The sequence below is a fragment of the Euleptes europaea genome, chromosome 3, assembly GCF_029931775.1.
Source record: "Euleptes europaea isolate rEulEur1 chromosome 3, rEulEur1.hap1, whole genome shotgun sequence".
Taxonomy (NCBI): Eukaryota; Metazoa; Chordata; class Lepidosauria; order Squamata; family Sphaerodactylidae; genus Euleptes; species Euleptes europaea.
In genome coordinates this window covers 36,965,828-36,984,347 of record NC_079314.1, presented here as the reverse complement: position 1 = coordinate 36,984,347, position 18,520 = coordinate 36,965,828, and the positions used below count along the sequence as shown (strand labels likewise).

The following is an 18,520-nucleotide window of genomic DNA, read 5'->3' as shown; positions in this document are numbered from 1 at the left end:
ATTAAAACCACAAACATCAATACAATGAACAAACAACATCTAAGCAGCCGGCAACTTTTCAGAACAAGGCATTCAAAAACGCTTATAGTATCAGACTTAGGTCAGGAGGAGGAGGAAGAAGAGGAGGAGGAGGAGTTGGTTTTTAGATGCCGACTTTCTCTACCACTTAAGGGAGACTCAAACCAGCTTACAATCATCTTCCCCTCCCCTCCCCATAACAGACACCCTGTGAGGTAGGTGGGGCTAAGAGAGTGTGACTAGCCCAAGGTCACCCAGCTGGCTTCATGTAGAGGAGTGGGGAAACACATCCAGTTCACCAGATCAGCCTCAGCCGCTCATGTGGCGAGAGTGGGGGATCAAACCCGGTTCTCCAGATCAGAATCCACTGCTCCACACCGCCGCTCTTAACAATAGGCCAGTCATAGGCCAGTCCTCCCTAATGGCCACATTGCTCCATTTCTATCTTCCTCCTTGCCAGCTTTTCACATTCTCACCTCCCCCACCCTTTGGGACAATAATGAGAAGAAAGCCACCTGGCAACCAGTAACTTTACCTTCAGAACTGGAAGAAGGGGGAGGAAAGGCTGGAGAGAGGGTGGAAGCAGTTCAGCGGGACATGGGGAAACTAGAGGAGAGAAAGAGGCATGCGCATGCATGGGCTCTGTCTGGGTGCTGCTCCTTCAGCAGCCCGACCTTTTGCTCAGCCTGCTGCAGCACCTCATTGCCTTCTACCAGCCGGGGGAGATGCACCACGCTCAGCCCCTTGCTGCCAACCCTTTTACTGCCGCCTGCCATTCTCACACATCTCCTGCACACACACACACACACACACACACCCATGCACACACACGCAGTGTGCCTCCTCGAATTCCACTCTGGCTCAGCTGGCAGAGACCACAGAAAGAGGTCCCTGTTCTCAGGTTGTTGACCTCAGGGCGCGTCTTGTGAACTCTCCACTAGGAAGAAAGGACTCTTGGTTCTAACACCTTCTCCCCCTCAGTGACATGCTTATGGATGGACTGGGTAGCTGTAATGCCCAGATGGCAAAACAGGTAGCCAAATTTTGTGCAACTGCATATAAAGTTCGATGCCTAATGTTGGGCAACTGCAATTAGATTAAATCATAATTTGGTCAATTTTAGTCCATAATAAATTATTTGGAAATTTTAATTAGGAATGTTTTTGGTTGAACTGCTATATTTTTTTTACCTTTTGTATAAACGATACATGTGTTTTACTGGCTTATGATGTATCAATAAATCTGAATCTGGGTCGCTGTAATGTACACCTCTTAATTTCTCTACTCATACAATCAGTAATTTGTGGGTTAAGTCTTATCACAACTCAGAAACTAATGGAAGTCTCCTCTGGCGGTGGCTAAAGGTGGTATAATGCTCAGTGTTCAGCAGTTTTGGGCAAACAGCTGTTGAATGGCATCTGTCCTCCCATGCATGGTGATTCTTTCCCAGTGGTAAAAGAACCGTATCTGTCTTCTAAGTTCAGATGGAAACTAGGGGTGCTTTCACAGCTTGTCCTACCCAAACCACTTGCTGAAAACCAAGGCCATTTTAAGTGTTCTACCTGCACTGATATTTCTGCTTTGTAGAGAAAAGCACATCCTGTCATGTGTGATGAAGGCAACCAGCTGTACCGTCTCAATAAGCGAAACATGACATTTGACTACAAATGGTAGGTGTATACATTTTCCTATGCAGAATAATATTTCTGTAGGAAATCATGTGTGAAGTGGTTCCTAGAAGAACCAACTTCAGCGCTTAATTTGTGTCCCTAAGGACTTCTAGAGGGAGTTTCTTAAAATATTAAAGGGCATTAGAGGGAGAAATGAAAGAGGGTGGTCAAAGGCCAGAATGTAGCCCTCACAGGCAGAGGCTGTGTACTTCGGAATGACGCTTGCTTGCGGTCCATAGTAGGATGTGATGTTTGTTGATTTCTCAAAAACATCTGGTTGGCCACTGTAGAAAATGGAATGCTGGACTAGATGGGTGCCAAGGTCATAGTTCACCTAGGGTGCCAGAAAACCTTGGGTCAACCCTGAATGGGTCACTGTACCAAGTAAACTTGGACTTGTGGGTCACCACATCGAAAAGGCGGGGAACCACTGCCCTACAACACACAGTTGCAGAGAAGTACTGGCTGTGTTCTAGGGATGCACTCTCGGTTCGATCCAGGTGATAACTAGATCCACCGGGCCTGATCACACTATGAACCGAGAACATATGCTAAAACATACTCCAGAATTCTATACAGCACACAGAGGTCAAGTAGCAGGGGGCAAACCCATCTAGCTCCAAAGGACCAACAATTCTAAAGCAAGCTGCGGACAACAATGCTACATGGCAGGAATGAATGCTACACCTTTTCACCTGTGTCCTACCGTCAGCAGAGGTGGGGGTCTGTACCAGGCTTTGCTGCCCTGGCACTGGTGCTCTGGCACTGCTGATCAGGAGGTCAAACTTGGTGCTGCGGCAGGTATTGGTGCAAACTTTGTCATGCTGGTAAAAGTCAATTTGCCCAGAATCCATCATCTTTCTGTGCACAGAGAAGTGGGGAGGGGAAATTGGGATGATTAAACTCAGTTTGGCTACTCGCCTGAGGAACGTAATAACACCACAGGAATCGTTCTAAAAACAAGCAAGGTGTACAAGCCAGAGGCTAAGCTTCTAGTTGGTCTATTCCTGAAGCTGTCCCGAAAATACAGTCTTAGGTGGAGGCCTCCTCAAATAGTAAGGCTTTTTCTGCTGTAGCTGGACAAATGATAATGCTTGCTAAACTAAGCTCATCATGGTCTGGGCAGGGCCTAGAGGGAAAACCTCTGGAATGCTTATGCACACTGCTTTCATAATGGAAGAGAGGCAAAAATTATTAATTTGGTTTTACTGTATTTGTATATCTCTTGTTTTAATAGTTATTGTTTTAACCAATTGTTTTTATATTGTTGTCACCCGCCTCAGGGTCCTGAGATGCTTGGGAGAAAAGAAGGTACATAAATATTTTAAATACAGAAATACGAATATAGTGCATTTTTTAATTTTGGAATCCCTCCTCCCCCTCAGGAATCCCACGTGGCTCCTTCTGTCATCCTATTTCTTAGTGAAGAAACCCAGATTTTATTTAGAGTGCAGATGCCCTCCCAACTTAGCAGAACTCCAGGGAGAATACTTCATAAACGGAAGCCATTTACCCTTGCATGTATTTGCAATAACTGATATGCCATTTCTTTTGCAAATGCAATGTCAAAATGCTTCAAAAACTCACACCAGAGAGTCCCACTCCCGGCCTTTTGCCAGCCAGGAACTTTGCTGAATCCAAATACAGCCTTCTGCTTCCAGAAGGCCACCTTCTAGTCCCAGGCCCTTAAACAATCTGGCAACTCAAATTGTTTCCTGCATTATTTATTTATTTATTATTTTATTTAATTGATACCCCGCCCTCCCCAGCCAAAGGCCGGACTCAGAGTGGCTCACATAATATTTCAATGTATACATATAGTAAAATCGAATAAGACATTTAAAACAACCATTAAAACAGCCCTATAAAATCCTTACTAGCATAAAAATATCCGATGGCACCCCCTTCCCCACCCCAGATTGTAACAGAGTTACAGCGGGGCGAACAGATGAGTAAACTCCCTCAGGTGGCAAAGATGGGGGGGGGGGGAACCAAACAGATGACTTCCGAAGGCCTACATGCAGGACAAAGCCTCCCCGCCACTGCTGCCCCCAACAACTAATATTTGAAGGTACACTGCCTCTAAGCATGGAGGATCAACTTATCTATCAGGGGTAATACCCATGGAAGGAGGTATCCTCCATGTGTATGTCTGTAAGAATATAAGAGAAGTCTAGAAATGTTAAGAGGCAATGGATTCTATTTGTAAGTGCGTATACTGGGATCCAACCCAATATTTTCAATGGCAGGGCATTTCTACTTGATAGGATAAAATCCTACATGGTCAGGTTGATATAAGGGGCTGGATCCAGTGGTGATTTTCCACTAACTGAAGGCACTTGCATCAACAGAATGAAACTTTCCTGCTTCCCCTTACCTGCTGCAGTCCACTAAACTAAAAATGGATGAGGCTTAGGGACCCTCAAGGACAGCACAAGGGGTGAACTGGGGGTACACAGTGTGAGAGGAGAAATGGCAAACATCACCCACCCACCCCTTCTGCTGGAGAGGAATTGGATCCAACCTTGTATACATTGACATAAGCCATTATTTTCAGTTTAGCAAGAGGGATACAAGCCAACAAAACACTGACCTGAATATTCTGCAGAATGGAAAGGATGAGACAGAGGCCAGCTTTACACAGCCCAAATAATGCACTTTAAATCCACTTTCAATGCACTTTTGTGTGAACTGGCAAAATCCACTTGCAAACGATTGTTAAGGTGCAGTGAAAGTGGACTGAAAGTGCATTATTTGGGCTGTGTGAAAGTATAGACTCTGTGAATATAAACTCTGACATCCTCAGGAAGCAGGTAAAAACTTCCACTTTATGCTGTGTGCTTTTGGAAGTGGAGCGGGCTGACCTTTGCTCTACCATTGATTTATCAACAAATTATACTTCTCATGTCTTTTTGATTTTTAACTTTTAGGATATTCAATGATCAGAGGCCATTTTGTATTGCACACCACTTAGAAGGGTGGTATAAAAAATGTTCCTGAATGAAACAATGCAAACAGGTTTGCTTTAGTGTTTGCACAGAAGTCTGTTAACTGACTAGAAATAGCAGTGACTTGCCTTGTCTTCAGCTGTACATTAATATTTCTGACCTCAGGGCTCCATCTTATATTCTCCTTTAAGGGGCTACTCAGCTGCAGGGATGGACTGACCCTTCAACTTAGGGGCAAAGCTCCGGAAGGAAGCAGGCTTGGTTTGCTTCCAGGCGGTTGTAATATCCCAATTCACCCCTATTCGATTGACAGAGTATAAAATCGTGCCATGAAGTTCTGTATCTCAGAACATGCTATGCTGAACCCTCCAGTTTTCAAGGATAAGAGATGACAGGCTTGGGCTGGGGGGCAGTTAGTACAAAATCCCACTATAAACATCTGCAGCAAACCAACAGGAGATTGTGACAGTGGTGGAAGGCCTTTACCTCAGCATGATTCCTCCCAGGCGAATGGCTCTTTTCCAGTCCTTCAGGGTAGATTTGCCAGCCAGGTGAACAAAGTGCTTTGGACTGATAAGCTGGTCGTTGAACTAAGAAACAGATAGCAGGGAGCACCTCAGAAAAAAACAGAAGACGTTCCACGTCATCTACCACACCCGTATCTGTGTCAGCAGCTTTATTTAGTTCAGGGGTAAGGAACGTCAGGCCATTTAAGGCCCGTGAAATCATTTGGTCTGGCCCTTCGTGGGTCCTGGCAGATCTCTAGCTCAGAAGGATCTAAGACTGGCAATCCACCCCCTCCCACGGACAGGAATAGCCTCTATTCAAGGCAGATGTGAGTTTGTTTTGCTGAGAAAAGGAACCTTTTCCCCCCTTGCAGAAGAGTGGTTAGCTATGGAGCTGCTAGGACCGCCCAAGAAACTATGTTAACCCTTTCCCACCAGGGCCATGGAGAAATGTATTCCCTCTGTACTACAAGAGGGCTGGGGGCAGAAGTGGTGACAATGGAGGGGTTAAAGGAGGCAAAGGCAGAATTTGCAGGGGGGGGCAAGTTCTTAGCCAGTGTATCCTCAGTTCCTCCCTGCAGGCAGAGGTAGCAGGAGCCGGCTGTAGAATCCAGCCCCGATCATGTGGAGCAGGAACAACTCTGGCGTGCAGCTGAACGGCTACGCCCGACTGGTGCAACAGACCATCCTGTGCCACCAGGTGGGCGAGTGCACCACTGGTTGGATGCCTGCCTGCTTGCCTGTGTAGAGGGGTCATCTGGGCAGCTGACTGCTTGGGCTTGGTCAGCTAATTTTTAAGTTGATAATTTTGTATGGCCCGCGAATGATGTTATAAATATCCAAATGGCCCTTGGTGGAAAAAAGGCTCCCCACCCCTGATTTAGTTACTGCATTTCTACACTGCTTTTCCTCATTGCTCAAATGCTTTAAAATGAGAACAAGCATATTTTTTAAAAAACTGGAAACTTGACATTAAAACCATTAACACAATGAAAACAAAGTCCAGAAAAAGCCTGCCTGAACAGTATGGCCTCATGTCAACAGCTGCACTGAAACGTATGAATACGCTTAATATCGAGACAGCTCCTGTCAATCACATGACCAGTCCTCACCATGAACTTTGTGACTCCATTCATAGTGCTCACACAGAGAAAGGGCAACCAATGTGGTCCTCAAGCACCCTCAGCAAAAAATTCTAATACATCTGCTCCCAAGGCCGGATCATTTGGAAGGGTGAGGGATTAAACAACAAAAGTTTATCAGTTGTACCTGTCAAGTCTGCCAATTTCCTGTTAGGCCACAGGACTGACCTGTGGGAAGCAGAAGATACAACTGCCAAATCTGATTCGATCCAGGCTTTGCTCTGCATCAAACAATTATTCCAGTTTTGCTTCCAGATCCGTTTGACTTGGACCCCGTGGCTCAGTGGTAGAGCATCAGCTTGGCATGCAGAAGGTCCCAGGCTCAATCCCCGGCATCTCCAGTTAAAGGGACTAGGCAAGTAAGTGATGTGAAAGACCCCTGCCTGACACCCTGGAGAGCCGCTGCTGGTCTGAGTAGACAATACTGACTTTGTTGGACCAAGGGTCTGATTCAGTATAAGGCAGCTTCATGTGTTCATGTATCATAGAGTAGCTGGCAACTGGCTGAAGTTTGGGGGAGGGGGAAGGGAATTGGGCGCACTGCCAAGCAACAACGAGATGTCACTTCTGGGGAAAACCCAGTGGGAAACTGGTAAGCCTGCCAGATCGTAATGCTCTAGAGAGCTTCCTGCCCTTTGCAGTCTCAGCAGATGGCTTGCTGAGAAGAAATAAGCCCTCTTCCACCCCATCACTTGCCCCAGTGAGGACCCATCTCTGCCACTTTGCATGTAAGTGAGGGGGTTGACCTCCAAGAATCATGGAAAACCTCAGTGATTAGAAGCGGGTTCTAAGTAAAATGGATCTGGAAGCAAAACTGGAATAATTGTTTGATACAGAGCAAAGCCTGGATCGAATCAGATTTCGCAGTTGCATCTTGTGCTTCCCACAGGTCAGCCCTGGGCCTTCCAGAAGATTAGCAGACTTGACAGGTACGACCAACAAACGTCTCTTGTTTAATCCCTCACCCTTCCACATGGCACCCTTCTAATTTGCCAAATACATTTGCTAGTCATGCCACAGCCAGTGTTTCGCAGTAGTTAAGAGTATCAAAGTAGGATCTGGGAGATACACATTTGAATCCCCACTATGTCATGGGTGACCCTGGGCCAGTCACTTGCTCTTGACCTAACCTACCTCACAGGGTTGTTGTGAGGATGAAACAAAGCAGGGGAGAACAATGTTGTAAGCTACTGTGGGTCCCTGTTGAGGGGACCTTGTGGGGAGTCCCATAGCTGAGGGGGCAGCCACCAGCCAAGAAGATCCTTGCACAGATGTCCACTAACCACACTTCTGAAAAGTCCAGATTCTAGAATCCACAGGCGCCATTTCCCTGGGGGAAAGGAGTAGGGAATGTTGGGAGGTATGTTCCTTTAGCACCAACCCACCCGTCCCTAGGTTTTGTGATCAAGCTTCAAAATGCCAGCCAATCGGCCAGTATAAGGAACCAAAAGGCAAATGAAACTTCCCAAGCCCCTTAAACATATCACAGACAGAAATCACATCCCTGCCTCCTGAACTGGCTCTGCCGCGAGGAGGTTTACACACTCCGAATAAAACCCTCTTGTGGAAATTACAGTGAAACAGAGAAATAAAATAACACCAAAGAAACCAGCCAGAAACCAATTCACCCTGGCAAAAGGCCACTGTGCCATGCTGTTACCTTGACACACTTGACATTGATGCCCGGGCAAACAAACTTCTTCCACAGCAGGATGGCTTTGCTCTCTCCACAGGTGATGGAGTAGGCAATCTCAATCTCCTCGTTGGTTTCAATGGTGCTGGGATCTATGGATGAAAGTAGTTGGGGGGGTGGGGGAGACATAAAAATGGAGACCTTTTTTTCCCTGGAAGCAGAGGTCACGATAGAGAGGCCAGCATGTCATGCAAAAGCTATATGTGTAGTTCTTGCCCAAAAGAGGATTGCAGGTAAAGCAAAGAGTGGTGCCCAAAGTGGAGCAAGCTGGTGCTGCCTGAGCTTTTCGAAAGCACAAAAAAACTATTGGAAAAGGTATGACCAGCAACAACAACAAAACTGAGATTTTTTAAAAAGAGCATCTGTCCAGATTTTGATGTAACTAAACCATGGAAGTTTACCTATAACTCATCTCCTCCACTTTATCATCACTTTAGGTCCTGTTTGCTGTTCCTTTATTTAATTTAAATACCTCCCCCCATACCCCCCAGTGACCCCCTACTCCATGCCCAGAAGATGGCAAAAAAAAAAAAAAAAACCTCTCCAGGATCCCTGGCCAATCTGGTTTGGAGGAAAACTGCTTCCTGACCCCAAAGTGGCAATTAGCATTTCCCTGGGCATGTAAGAAAGGGCCATAAGAGCCAAGCAGTGATGCAACCCTTCCTGTCCTCTCTCTCATTATCTGCTTAAGTTCACAGAATCAGCACTGCTGTCAGATGGTCATCTAGCCTCTGCTTAAAAACCTTCAAAGAAGGAAAGTCTCCCAACATGTAATAATATAAAATAGCAAGATTAGTAATTTTGGACTCCCAGCTCAAACAAGAATACAATTTGCCTTTTAGACAATATGCAGGCTGTTCAACCCTATTTGTTACTAAAACATTTATAATTTGTACTTGTATTAGACATAATAGCCTACATTGGGGAACCAAAACAATGTTAACACAGATGCCTCAAAATAATCACAGGCCTGAAAAGAAAGCAAACAACAGCACCCAGGAAGCGATAATACACCAAAGGCATTTGACAACATGAAGAAAGTATGCAGAGTGAGCTCTTGCCAAAATATGGAGAAGGATCCATGGGTCGCCTGCCGGTGATCTAAGTTGGTAGGTGTTGAAAGCTATGGAACCTGCACAATGTTGAGTCTTCCCTCTTGGGGGATGCGTTTAAAATCCCTGACATATTCTTTTGTTTAGGTAGGATAATATTTTGCCTTTGATAGCCATTTTAAAGTGTATTCATTTGCTAGTTTTTTTTTAATCTTGCCCTTTCTCTAAGGCATACACTGCCTTCCCACCAATGTGGGAACAATCTTGCAAGGTTTATCTTCACAACAATCTTGCAACCATGCTGAGAAATAGGTGATACGTTTCTATTGAGCTTCAAAGTGGCAATTAGAATCTGGGTCTCCCACTCCTATCAGTCATGTATTTATTCTGCCCTTCCTGCAAGGGGCTCAAGATGGCATACACGGACCTCCCTTCCTCCTTTTTTATCCTCACAGCAACCTTGCAAGGTAGGCTAGGCTGAGAGAAAGAGTCACCCAAGGTCACCTGATGAGCTTCAGGGCAGAGTGGGGTTTTGAAACCAAGTCTCCGGAGTCCTATCACCACTAACACCGCAATAGTCCACTCATTAACAGCGAGAAAATCTGAAAACTTAACAGCTCTCATGGATCTACCCTTGGGGCACAAGCCGATAACCCAGGCACGCCTGGCACAAGAGGAGCCTGGTCCATGCAAAGTGCCAATCATACTACCCGACGAGTCAGCAGAACTGGCACTGATTTGCCACTCTCCCACACAACAGGAACTCACCAATGCCTTCTTCAAGCTTGTGGATTGTGTGCGTTTCAACAGCCACTACAGCCGTGCTGGTCTCGGAGCCCCCTTGATAAATCCTGTTGTAAAAATGTCTATCAATAAAATGAAACTTATCTATAGCATGGGAAAATAACTTCAGCCTAACAACATTCCACTTCTTTCCTCCCTGTTTTCAACTGCAATTGTTTCAGTTGGTTTCTCCCTATTGTCAGTTTTTGGTTTTGATATTGTTTGCTACCTTGGGGGCCTTTTAAGTCAAGATGCCAGGTAGGACCTGGGGATCCCCCGGAATTACAGCTCATCCTCAGTCCCCCTGGAGCAAATGGATGCTTTGGTGGGTGGGCTCTATGGCATCGTACCCCACTGATATCCCTTTCCTCCCAATGCTCCACCCCAAAATCTCCAAGAGTTTCCCATCCTGGAGCTTCCCATCCTGGAGCTCCCCTCACCTCCCGCCAGTGGCCAGGGAGGATCTATCAACCCTACTTTTAAGGCCAAAAGTTGGCACATAAAAATGCAAACATGAATGGATGAATACATAAATTTGAACATACAATGCAAGGTACATGAGCCCTGTTTTTGTGTCTAGTTACAAATTACTGAATTTTCCACCTGAATTTGCACAGAATGAAGAGGATCCACTTACCCTTGATGTACCGGTTGCAGTTGCAATATCACTTGGGTTTTGGTATCTTCTGGATTCCCTCCTTCATTTCCTTCTGTCGGCACGACCACCACATCCCCGACAGGGATGCTGACTTCAGCATTTGCCATTTGCTCACATTAAGTCCAAGAGGCTGGGCAGCAAGTGTCCGAGAGTGGCAGATAAACAAAAACACCCATTTATTGTGTCCCTCGAACATCTACTATGAGAACAGGCAGTTATAGAAAAATGAAAAGCCCCGTGGCTTGTCTAAGCCCTACGTTAGTGCGTATACCTAAGTCTACATTAGTGCGTATACCTAAGTCTATCTGTTTCTTCCCACCGCCCAGCTGGGAGGACATCCTTCCCTTGCCGACGTTTCCTGAGGACAGTCTGCTCCAAGATGGGGCGCAATTCAACAACTGGTCAATTCAAACATGGTAACAAACTACACTTCATACAAACTGTCATTAACAAATCAGTTGTAAGTACTAGTCAGACACCTCAACTAGATGCCAACCACTTACTAGGCCATCCGTGTTCAGGCATCACAGGAAACCATAGCTTATTGCAGTGATCCCCAGTGTGGGGCCTGGGGGTGCCATGAAGCCTGCTGATGTGTTTCCTATAGCCTCTGTGTGCTTCTTGAGTCTTGGGGACAAAATCCAAAGGGTCTTGAATAGATAAGGTTGGCAGGTCCCTCTTCACCACGGGCGGGAGGTTTTGGGGGCAGAGCCTGAGGAGGGTGGGGTTTGAAGAGGGGAGGGACTTCAATGCCATAGAGTCCAATTGCCAAAGCGGCCATTTTCTCCACGTGAACTGGTCTCTATCAGCTGGAGATCTGTTGTAATAGCAGGAGATCTCCAGCTAGTACCTGGAGGTTGGCAACCCTATGAATAGAATGGGGAGGGGGGACCCCACAGACTGTTGAGTGTCCCCTACCAGCTGACTGACTAGCAAATCTCTGAACTCATCCTGGGCCAGGTTGGTGCAGACATGTGCCTTCAAGTTGGCCAAAGATACAAGCATTCTTAAGACTCCATGCTGGAAACCTCTTCTGGCATCCGCACAGGGAGCAAACCCTCCCCTTCTTCTGGAAACGGAAACTAAACAACATCTCTTCCTCAGGGGAGAAAAAAGAGCAGATACCAGCATTCCTCTTCCCCCTCAATGAACAACATGTTTTAGAAAAGACCAGGAATCATATCCTTTGTGTCTGCTAGTATGAGTGCCCAGTCTAAAGCAGCAGTTCCTATTGTAGAAGGATGCTTGGCTTGGAACTTCCCCAAATTTTTAATATTAACCCAGTCCCCGTGGCAGCTCTTTTGTGGTAGCACTCAATATCCTTTCTCAAAATTCTCAAAAGTCCAAAAGTGCCCACTGGTTCAACAAGATTTATTGTGATACCTGAATGCATCTTGTATGTATATGGTGCATGTGACATGCATATGTACATGTGCACTAGAGTCAAGATACATCCAATACTTAACAGCTAGTAGCCTGTTCAACAGTAGAATCAGCTACCTAGGGAGGTGGTGAGCTCCCCCTCACTGGCAGTCTTTACGCAGAGGCTGGACAAACACTTGTCAGGAATGCTCTGATCCTGCATTAAGCAGGGGGTTGGACTAGATGGCGTGTATGCCCACTTCCAACTCTATGATTCCATGATCTAGCCCTGGAGACTAAGTCAATAATTAAAGAATTCTAACACTTGTCCCTGCACACTAAGAATGTTTTAAAAATGCACTCCCAGCACCTCTGCAAAAGGCAACATATAGTGCAGTGTGAGAGACAGGCAATGCAGCTTTGGGTCCCGAGGATCAATTGCGCTCAGTTCTCCAAACGTGTTCGGTTCACCTCCCAACCACATCAAAAAGAGGTCAGCAGGAGAAGAGAACACAAATCTCATGAAGAGAAAAGCCTCCAGTGAGGAGGAAAAGCAAACTGCGGAGAAGCAAACTGACTGGGGGAAAAGAGCTGCGTTATTACATATATTTGTATTTGCACGCAGGTCTTTGGCTTTCGGAACACTGGACTCCAACCGCAATGCGGCTCAGACAAAATTCAGTGTGTTGCTGGAAGAAATCTTTCTAAGCCCACTGGCACAGCCCATCATTCATCTGACTTGGTTAGAAACATCTCAGGTATGGCTGGGAAAACAAAGCCATATTCCTAAGGTTTCCCCTGCTGGTTCGACTCAGGAGTGGATGAGTCAGTCAAGGCATCAAGAATGCTATGGGACATAAAAACACAGAGTGCCAATCTTCGGGATAAGACACATTAGGTCAGTCTTAGTCTCTGACTACACATGTGTCTTCTCCATGGTGGCCCCAGCCTTGTGGAACAGCCTGCCTGAGGAGGTCAGGAAGGCCCCCCACTATCCTGGCTTTCCACAAACTATGCAAAACTGAATTATTCAAGAGGGGTTTTCTATGCAGACAGTAGAATAGCACTGTACTAAATGAATTACAATGTTACTCAGATAAATTGCTAGGGACTGCGGTCCCTATACTACTGTGTTTAGCTTACTGAAACTAGGATCCAGCTATGTAATTTTGGTATCAATGAATGTGTCACATTAATATTTACGCTTTGCTTCAGTTCTGTTTTCAGATTTCTGATTAGTTCTGCAATCCCAGTCCTATTGTATTGTTTACTGAATGTCCTGTCGATTATATTGACTCACTCTGTGCAATCAGCCTTGAGTCCTAGTGACAAAGGCGGACTATAAATGACGTAAAAAAATTTTTAAAAAATGTTTCATTTCCAGAAACTTTCAAAGACTAACCTTGGGTTCAGATGATACCAGCATACTGTAGTCCTGCAGCCCAACCATGTGTATCAAAATTAAGCCTCATTAAAATTTATTCTCCAGTAAGTATGCCCCGTGGCGCAGAGTGGTAAGCTGCAGTACTGCAGTCAAAAGCTCTGCTCATGACCTGAGTTCGATCCCGACGGAAGTCGGTTTCAGGTAGCCGGCTCGAGGTCGACTCAGCCTTCCATCCTTCCGAGGTCGGTAAAATGAGTACCCAGCTCGCTGGGGGTAAAGGGGAGATGACTGGGGAAGGCACTGGCAAACCACCCTGTAAACAAAGTCTGCCTAGGAAACGTCGGGATGTGACGTCATCCCATGGGTCAGGAATGACCCGGTGCTTGCACAGGGGACCTTTACCTTAAGTATGCATAGCAATGCAGCCTTAAACCCAGTCCTCAAGGAGGGGCTTCACAGTGTCTTTGAGTGCCCACCCTCAATCCCTGACATGTCCAGTTAAAGGATCTTAGATGTACATGGAGCTGCCTTATACTGAGTCAGACCATTCGTCTACCAAGTTCAGTACTGGAAGCTCTGACTGGAAGCAGATTTCCAGGGTGCCAGGTGGAGGTCTTTCACATCAATACTTAACAGGAAATGCTGAGGACTGAACTTGGAATTTTCTGGATGCAAAGCAGATGCGGTGAGCCATGGCCCCTCTGTAGCAAGTGATGGCGAAGATCCTCTCTGCCTGACTCAGCCTTCCATCATTCCAAGGTCAGTAAAATGAGTACCCAGCTTGCTGGGGGTAAAGTGTAGACAACTGGGGAAGGCAATGGCAAACTACTCCATAAATACAGCCTGCTTAGTAAACGTCGTGATGTGACTTCACCCCATAGGTCAGTAATGGGAATGTTCAGTCTGGAGAAGAGGAGGTTGAGGGGGGACATGATTGCTCTCTTTAAGTAGAATAATTGAAGAATCATAGACTCATAGAGTTGGAAGGGGCCATACAGGCCATCTGGTCCAACTCCCTGCTGAATGTAGGATCAGTGCAGAGCATCCCTGACAAGTGTTTGTTCAGCCCCTGCTTGCACAGGGGGGACTACCTTTACCTTTAAACCAAATTAGGGGTATGCCTTTAAACAACCATAATGGTCTTGCTATAGCAGGCAGGACGAGATGCACAAGAGACTAGAGCAGATAATTAAACAGACGGTCTGTAAGCACTTAGAAAGAAATGCCGTGATCACTGACAGTCAACACGGGTTTCTCAAAAACAGGTCATGCCAAACTAATCTCATTTCTTTTTTTGAAAGAGTGACAAGAATGGTAGATGAAGGGAATGCTGTAGATGTAGTGTACCTTGATTTCAGTAAAGCCTTTGATAAAGTCCCCCATGATCTTCTTGAAACAAAGCTAGTAAAATGTGGGCTGGACACTGCTACTGTTAGGTGGATTGGAAATTGGTTGACCAACCGAACCCAAAGGGTGCTCATTAATGGAACAACTTCATCCTGGAGAGGAGTGACCAGTGGGGTGCCACAGGGGTCTGTCCTGGGACCTGTACTATTTAATATTTTTATAAATGACTTGGATGATGGAATAGAGGATATGCTAATCAAATTTGCAGATGACACCAAGTTGGGAGGGGTAGTTAATACCCCAGAGGACAGGGTCAGAGTTCAGAATGACCTTGATAGACTGGAGAGCTGGGCCATAAGCATTAAAATAGATTTCAATAGGGAGAAGTGTAAGGTAATTCACCTAGGCAGAAACAACATAAGGCACAGGTACAGGATGGGATATAGTTGGCTTGACAACAGTACATGTTAAAGAGATCTGGGAGTCTTAGTGGACCACAAACTGAACATGAGTCAACAGTGTGATATGGCAGCTCAGAAGGCCAATGCAATTCTGGGCTGCATCAATAGGAGTATTGTGTCTAGATCAAAGGAAGTAATACTACCACTGTATTCTGCATTGGAATACTGTGTCCAGTTTTGGGCTCCACAATTTAAGAAGGATGTTGACAAGTTGAAGCGTGTCCAGAGGAGGGCAACCAGAATGGTCTAAGGTCTGGAATCCATGCCCTATGAGGAGAGACTTAGGGAGCTGGGTTTGTTTAGTCTGGAGAAGAGAAGGTTAAGGGGTGACATGATAGCCATGTTCAAATATCTGAAGGGATGTCATGTTGATGAGGGAACTAGCTTGTTCTCTGTTGCTCCAGAGACTAGGACACAGAGTAATGGATTTAAACTAAAAGAAAAGCGATTCCACCTAAACATTAGGAAGAACTTTATGACGGTGAGGGCTGTTCGACGGTGGAATGCACTGCCTCGGAGAGTGGTGGAGTCCCCGTCTTTGGAGGTCTTTAAGCAGAGGCTGGATGGCCATCTATCGGGAGTGCTTTGATTGTGGGATCCTGCATGGCAGGGGGTTGGACTGGATGGCCCTTGTGGTCTCTTCCAACCTTGTGAACTTGTAAGAGACCTTGGGAACAGGATGACAGACACATCAAACTGTAAGCCTGGCATAGTGGTACTACCCCTTTGAAGGTATTATCATTTCTGGTTAACGAGCCCCAGTCACAGTAACGCTTCAGACAGCACCAGTCCTTCTCTGATTCTTCTTCCCTATTCCAAGCAGAGTCAGGACAATGTATTCTTTGGGATTCCCACAAAACAATGACTTGATGCTGGATTGGGATACTACACGTAGAACAGGGTAACCATGTTAGTCTGTTACAGCAAAAATAAAAAAACAGTCTTGTGGATCCTTAAAAAAAAGAAGGAGGAAGATTTTATTCCAGTATAAACTTTCATGGACTAGAACCCTCTTCATCGGGTACAGGCTTCATTCCACAAAAAAATCTGGAATAAAATTTTATCTTTAAGACTCCACAAGATTCCTGTTGATTTTTGCTGCAAACAAGAAGACCCTGCCCTGGATGGCCCAGGCTAGCCTGACCTTGTCAGATCTCAAACTAAGCAGTGTTGACCCTAGTTAATATTTGGATGGGTGACCTCCAAAGAATACCAAGGTCATGACCTCTGAACAGCTCTTATCTTGAAAATCCTATGGGTTGCCATAAGTCAGCTGTGACCTGTTGGCACAAAAGAAGACAAACCTACATGGGGTCTTTACCTGAACTAATATCCCCCAAAAAATAACCCCCACAAAGGGTCACACAATTGGAGAAGGAAAAACATAATGTAACACATCAGATAAGCACCCCAGATGACCAGGGGCACATAAAAATAATTTAACATAGTTTACCTTTCCATCACCTACAACTACCCTATTATTCACCCAAACTGGCTAGATACAAAGTCTTAGAAAACTGGATTTCCCCACCACTTTCTAGGTGTATATATGAGTAAAATGGGAGTTTTAATCCATACTAGCAATTGGGAGTACGGGACCAGAGTCCCCCTGGATAAAATGACCCAATCTACAACTCATAAATCGCCAGTTCTCTCCTGCTAAATAGGACCCCCTCCTCTCTATTGGCACCTTCACGCCAAAACAGCTGTGATAGGATCCAAAGCCACCAACAGAATTTCCACTGTTGTTAGTATTGGTAGGGCTTCCAAACCTTTAGCTGCTGCCTTAAAAGGTTAAACCATAAAAGATGAAAGACAGGAGCAAACTGAGAATGTAAAGCTGCATTCCTAAACATGAAGTGTAAAACAAGGCTAAAGTCAGCTCCTTCACAGTTTCTAGTTCTGTGTTGGCAAATTCAACCACAAATTAACAAGTAAGGAACAGGAAGGAAATGGGAACCAACTTCAGCCTTGTGAATATACCTTATTGGCTTTGATGCAACTGACTTCTGGACAGCATGGCTAGGATTAGGTGCAAAATGCAGTCACATTTCTATAAAACACAAAGATCTAATGCCAACAATATAAACGATCCACAAAACATTCAAAGACACAAAACTTCCAGATTAAACACACACACTTAAACTAATTCTCGCCAAATACCAAATCAGATGAGTAAATCCATAGAATTCAGCAATGACAACCATGTTGCTTTGGGTTCTCGTAGGTTTTTAAAAAGTGATTGTTCTAATAGTATAACATTTTCAATTCTTGGCAAATAAATCCAGAGGGGAGCCACCATATTCCGCCTTTGCCACAAAAGAAAAACTGGATTCTTGTGGCATTTTACAGACGAACACAAACTCTATTATAGCATAAACTTTGTGGACCAGACAGAATCCATGTCTTCAAAGTCTATTTCCATTTCTGTAATTGCAGAAGTGATCCTTGCTCTCAAAAGCTTATGCTAAAATAAACAAACAATAACACAATATCATCTTTGCATGGGAAAAGGGGGGGCTGTAGTTCAGAAAAGATGCTAGAATAAAAACTTTGTTCAGCCCCCAAGACTCCTGTTTTATTTTAACTTCATGGGATGTTTGTGAGGTCACCTTTTGGTGTTTCTGGTCTTGGGAGGACAAAACCTCCTCTTTCTTTTTCCACAGTTCACACAATCAATAGGAGTGTTTCACACGAGTGCCAGGCAGGCACACATCTAATAGGTGAAACTCCCCCCCCGCATACAAACATTCGGAGTTGCAGCTGTTTTGAATGCCTGCCTGTCAGAAAGAGGCACTGGAGGGGGAGCATATAACATTGTAATGATGCCCAGCAGTGCCAGGCCTCCCCCATCGCCCCCAGTAGCAGGAGAGCCACAATCCGCTCCTCCGCCCTCAACAACACCCTCCTCACACAAGATGGTGAGCGGGTGGAGTTCCCCGAGGGAGAGGCGTGGCCTGCCCGAGGCCCCGCCCCCTCGCTCGCTCCTGGCCAGGGGACGCACCAGACGCAACCCTCCTTCCCCCTCCCTCCACCCATCCACCATCCCCCCCCCCGCAGCGGCGCGGCGACGTCCGCTCTGCCGGCGGCGGCACGTACGGCGGCGGCTAGCGGCCGTGCGCTCTGAGCGCAACCCCTTTCCCTCACCCCCACGCACTCTGCGTCCACGGCTGGCCTCTCCCAGCTCCCGTAGCGCGGCGTCGCCCTCCGTTCCCTCCCCCCCCTTACCGTCTCCAAGAGCGGCCGAGTCCGGGGCTGAGGTGGGGGGGGATGGGAGGAAGGCGTGAGCATGCGCAGCAGCGACAAGGACTCGGTCGCCAGCACTTCCGGCCGCCTCCTGCCTTAAAGGGGCCGCGGGCAATAGCGCCCAACCGCCCCCGTCGCCATTCTCGCGCTGCGGGGTTGCCCTTGGGCGTAGAGCGCCTGCTGCGCGGGTTCGATTCCCAGCATCGCCAGTGAAAAGAGCTGGGCAGGGCAGACAGTTTGATTTTGAGTC

General features: G+C 46.2%; 1 protein-coding gene across 2 annotated transcripts in view; it reads right to left on the bottom strand.

The window, feature by feature from the left end:
• The window catches only part of GMEB1 (glucocorticoid modulatory element binding protein 1), a 93,919-nt gene extending 75,607 nt beyond the window's left edge, over positions 1-18,312 (bottom strand). Inside the window, exons 1-6 of one of the 2 annotated variants that reach the window (XM_056846834.1) lie at positions 18,253-18,312; positions 10,450-10,600; positions 9,798-9,880; positions 7,945-8,069; positions 5,123-5,226; positions 2,395-2,549 (exon numbers count right to left, since the gene is read on the bottom strand). In XM_056846834.1, the coding sequence (XP_056702812.1) occupies positions 2,395-2,549; positions 5,123-5,226; positions 7,945-8,069; positions 9,798-9,880; positions 10,450-10,577 (595 nt within the window). In that variant the 5' untranslated portion in view covers positions 10,578-10,600; positions 18,253-18,312. Of the gene's footprint in view, positions 1-2,394; positions 2,550-5,122; positions 5,227-7,944; positions 8,070-9,797; positions 9,881-10,449; positions 10,601-18,171; positions 18,213-18,252 lie in introns of those variants that run through there. The other variant, XM_056846835.1, reaches the window with a different exon arrangement.
• Positions 18,313-18,520: the final 208 nt, after the last annotated feature.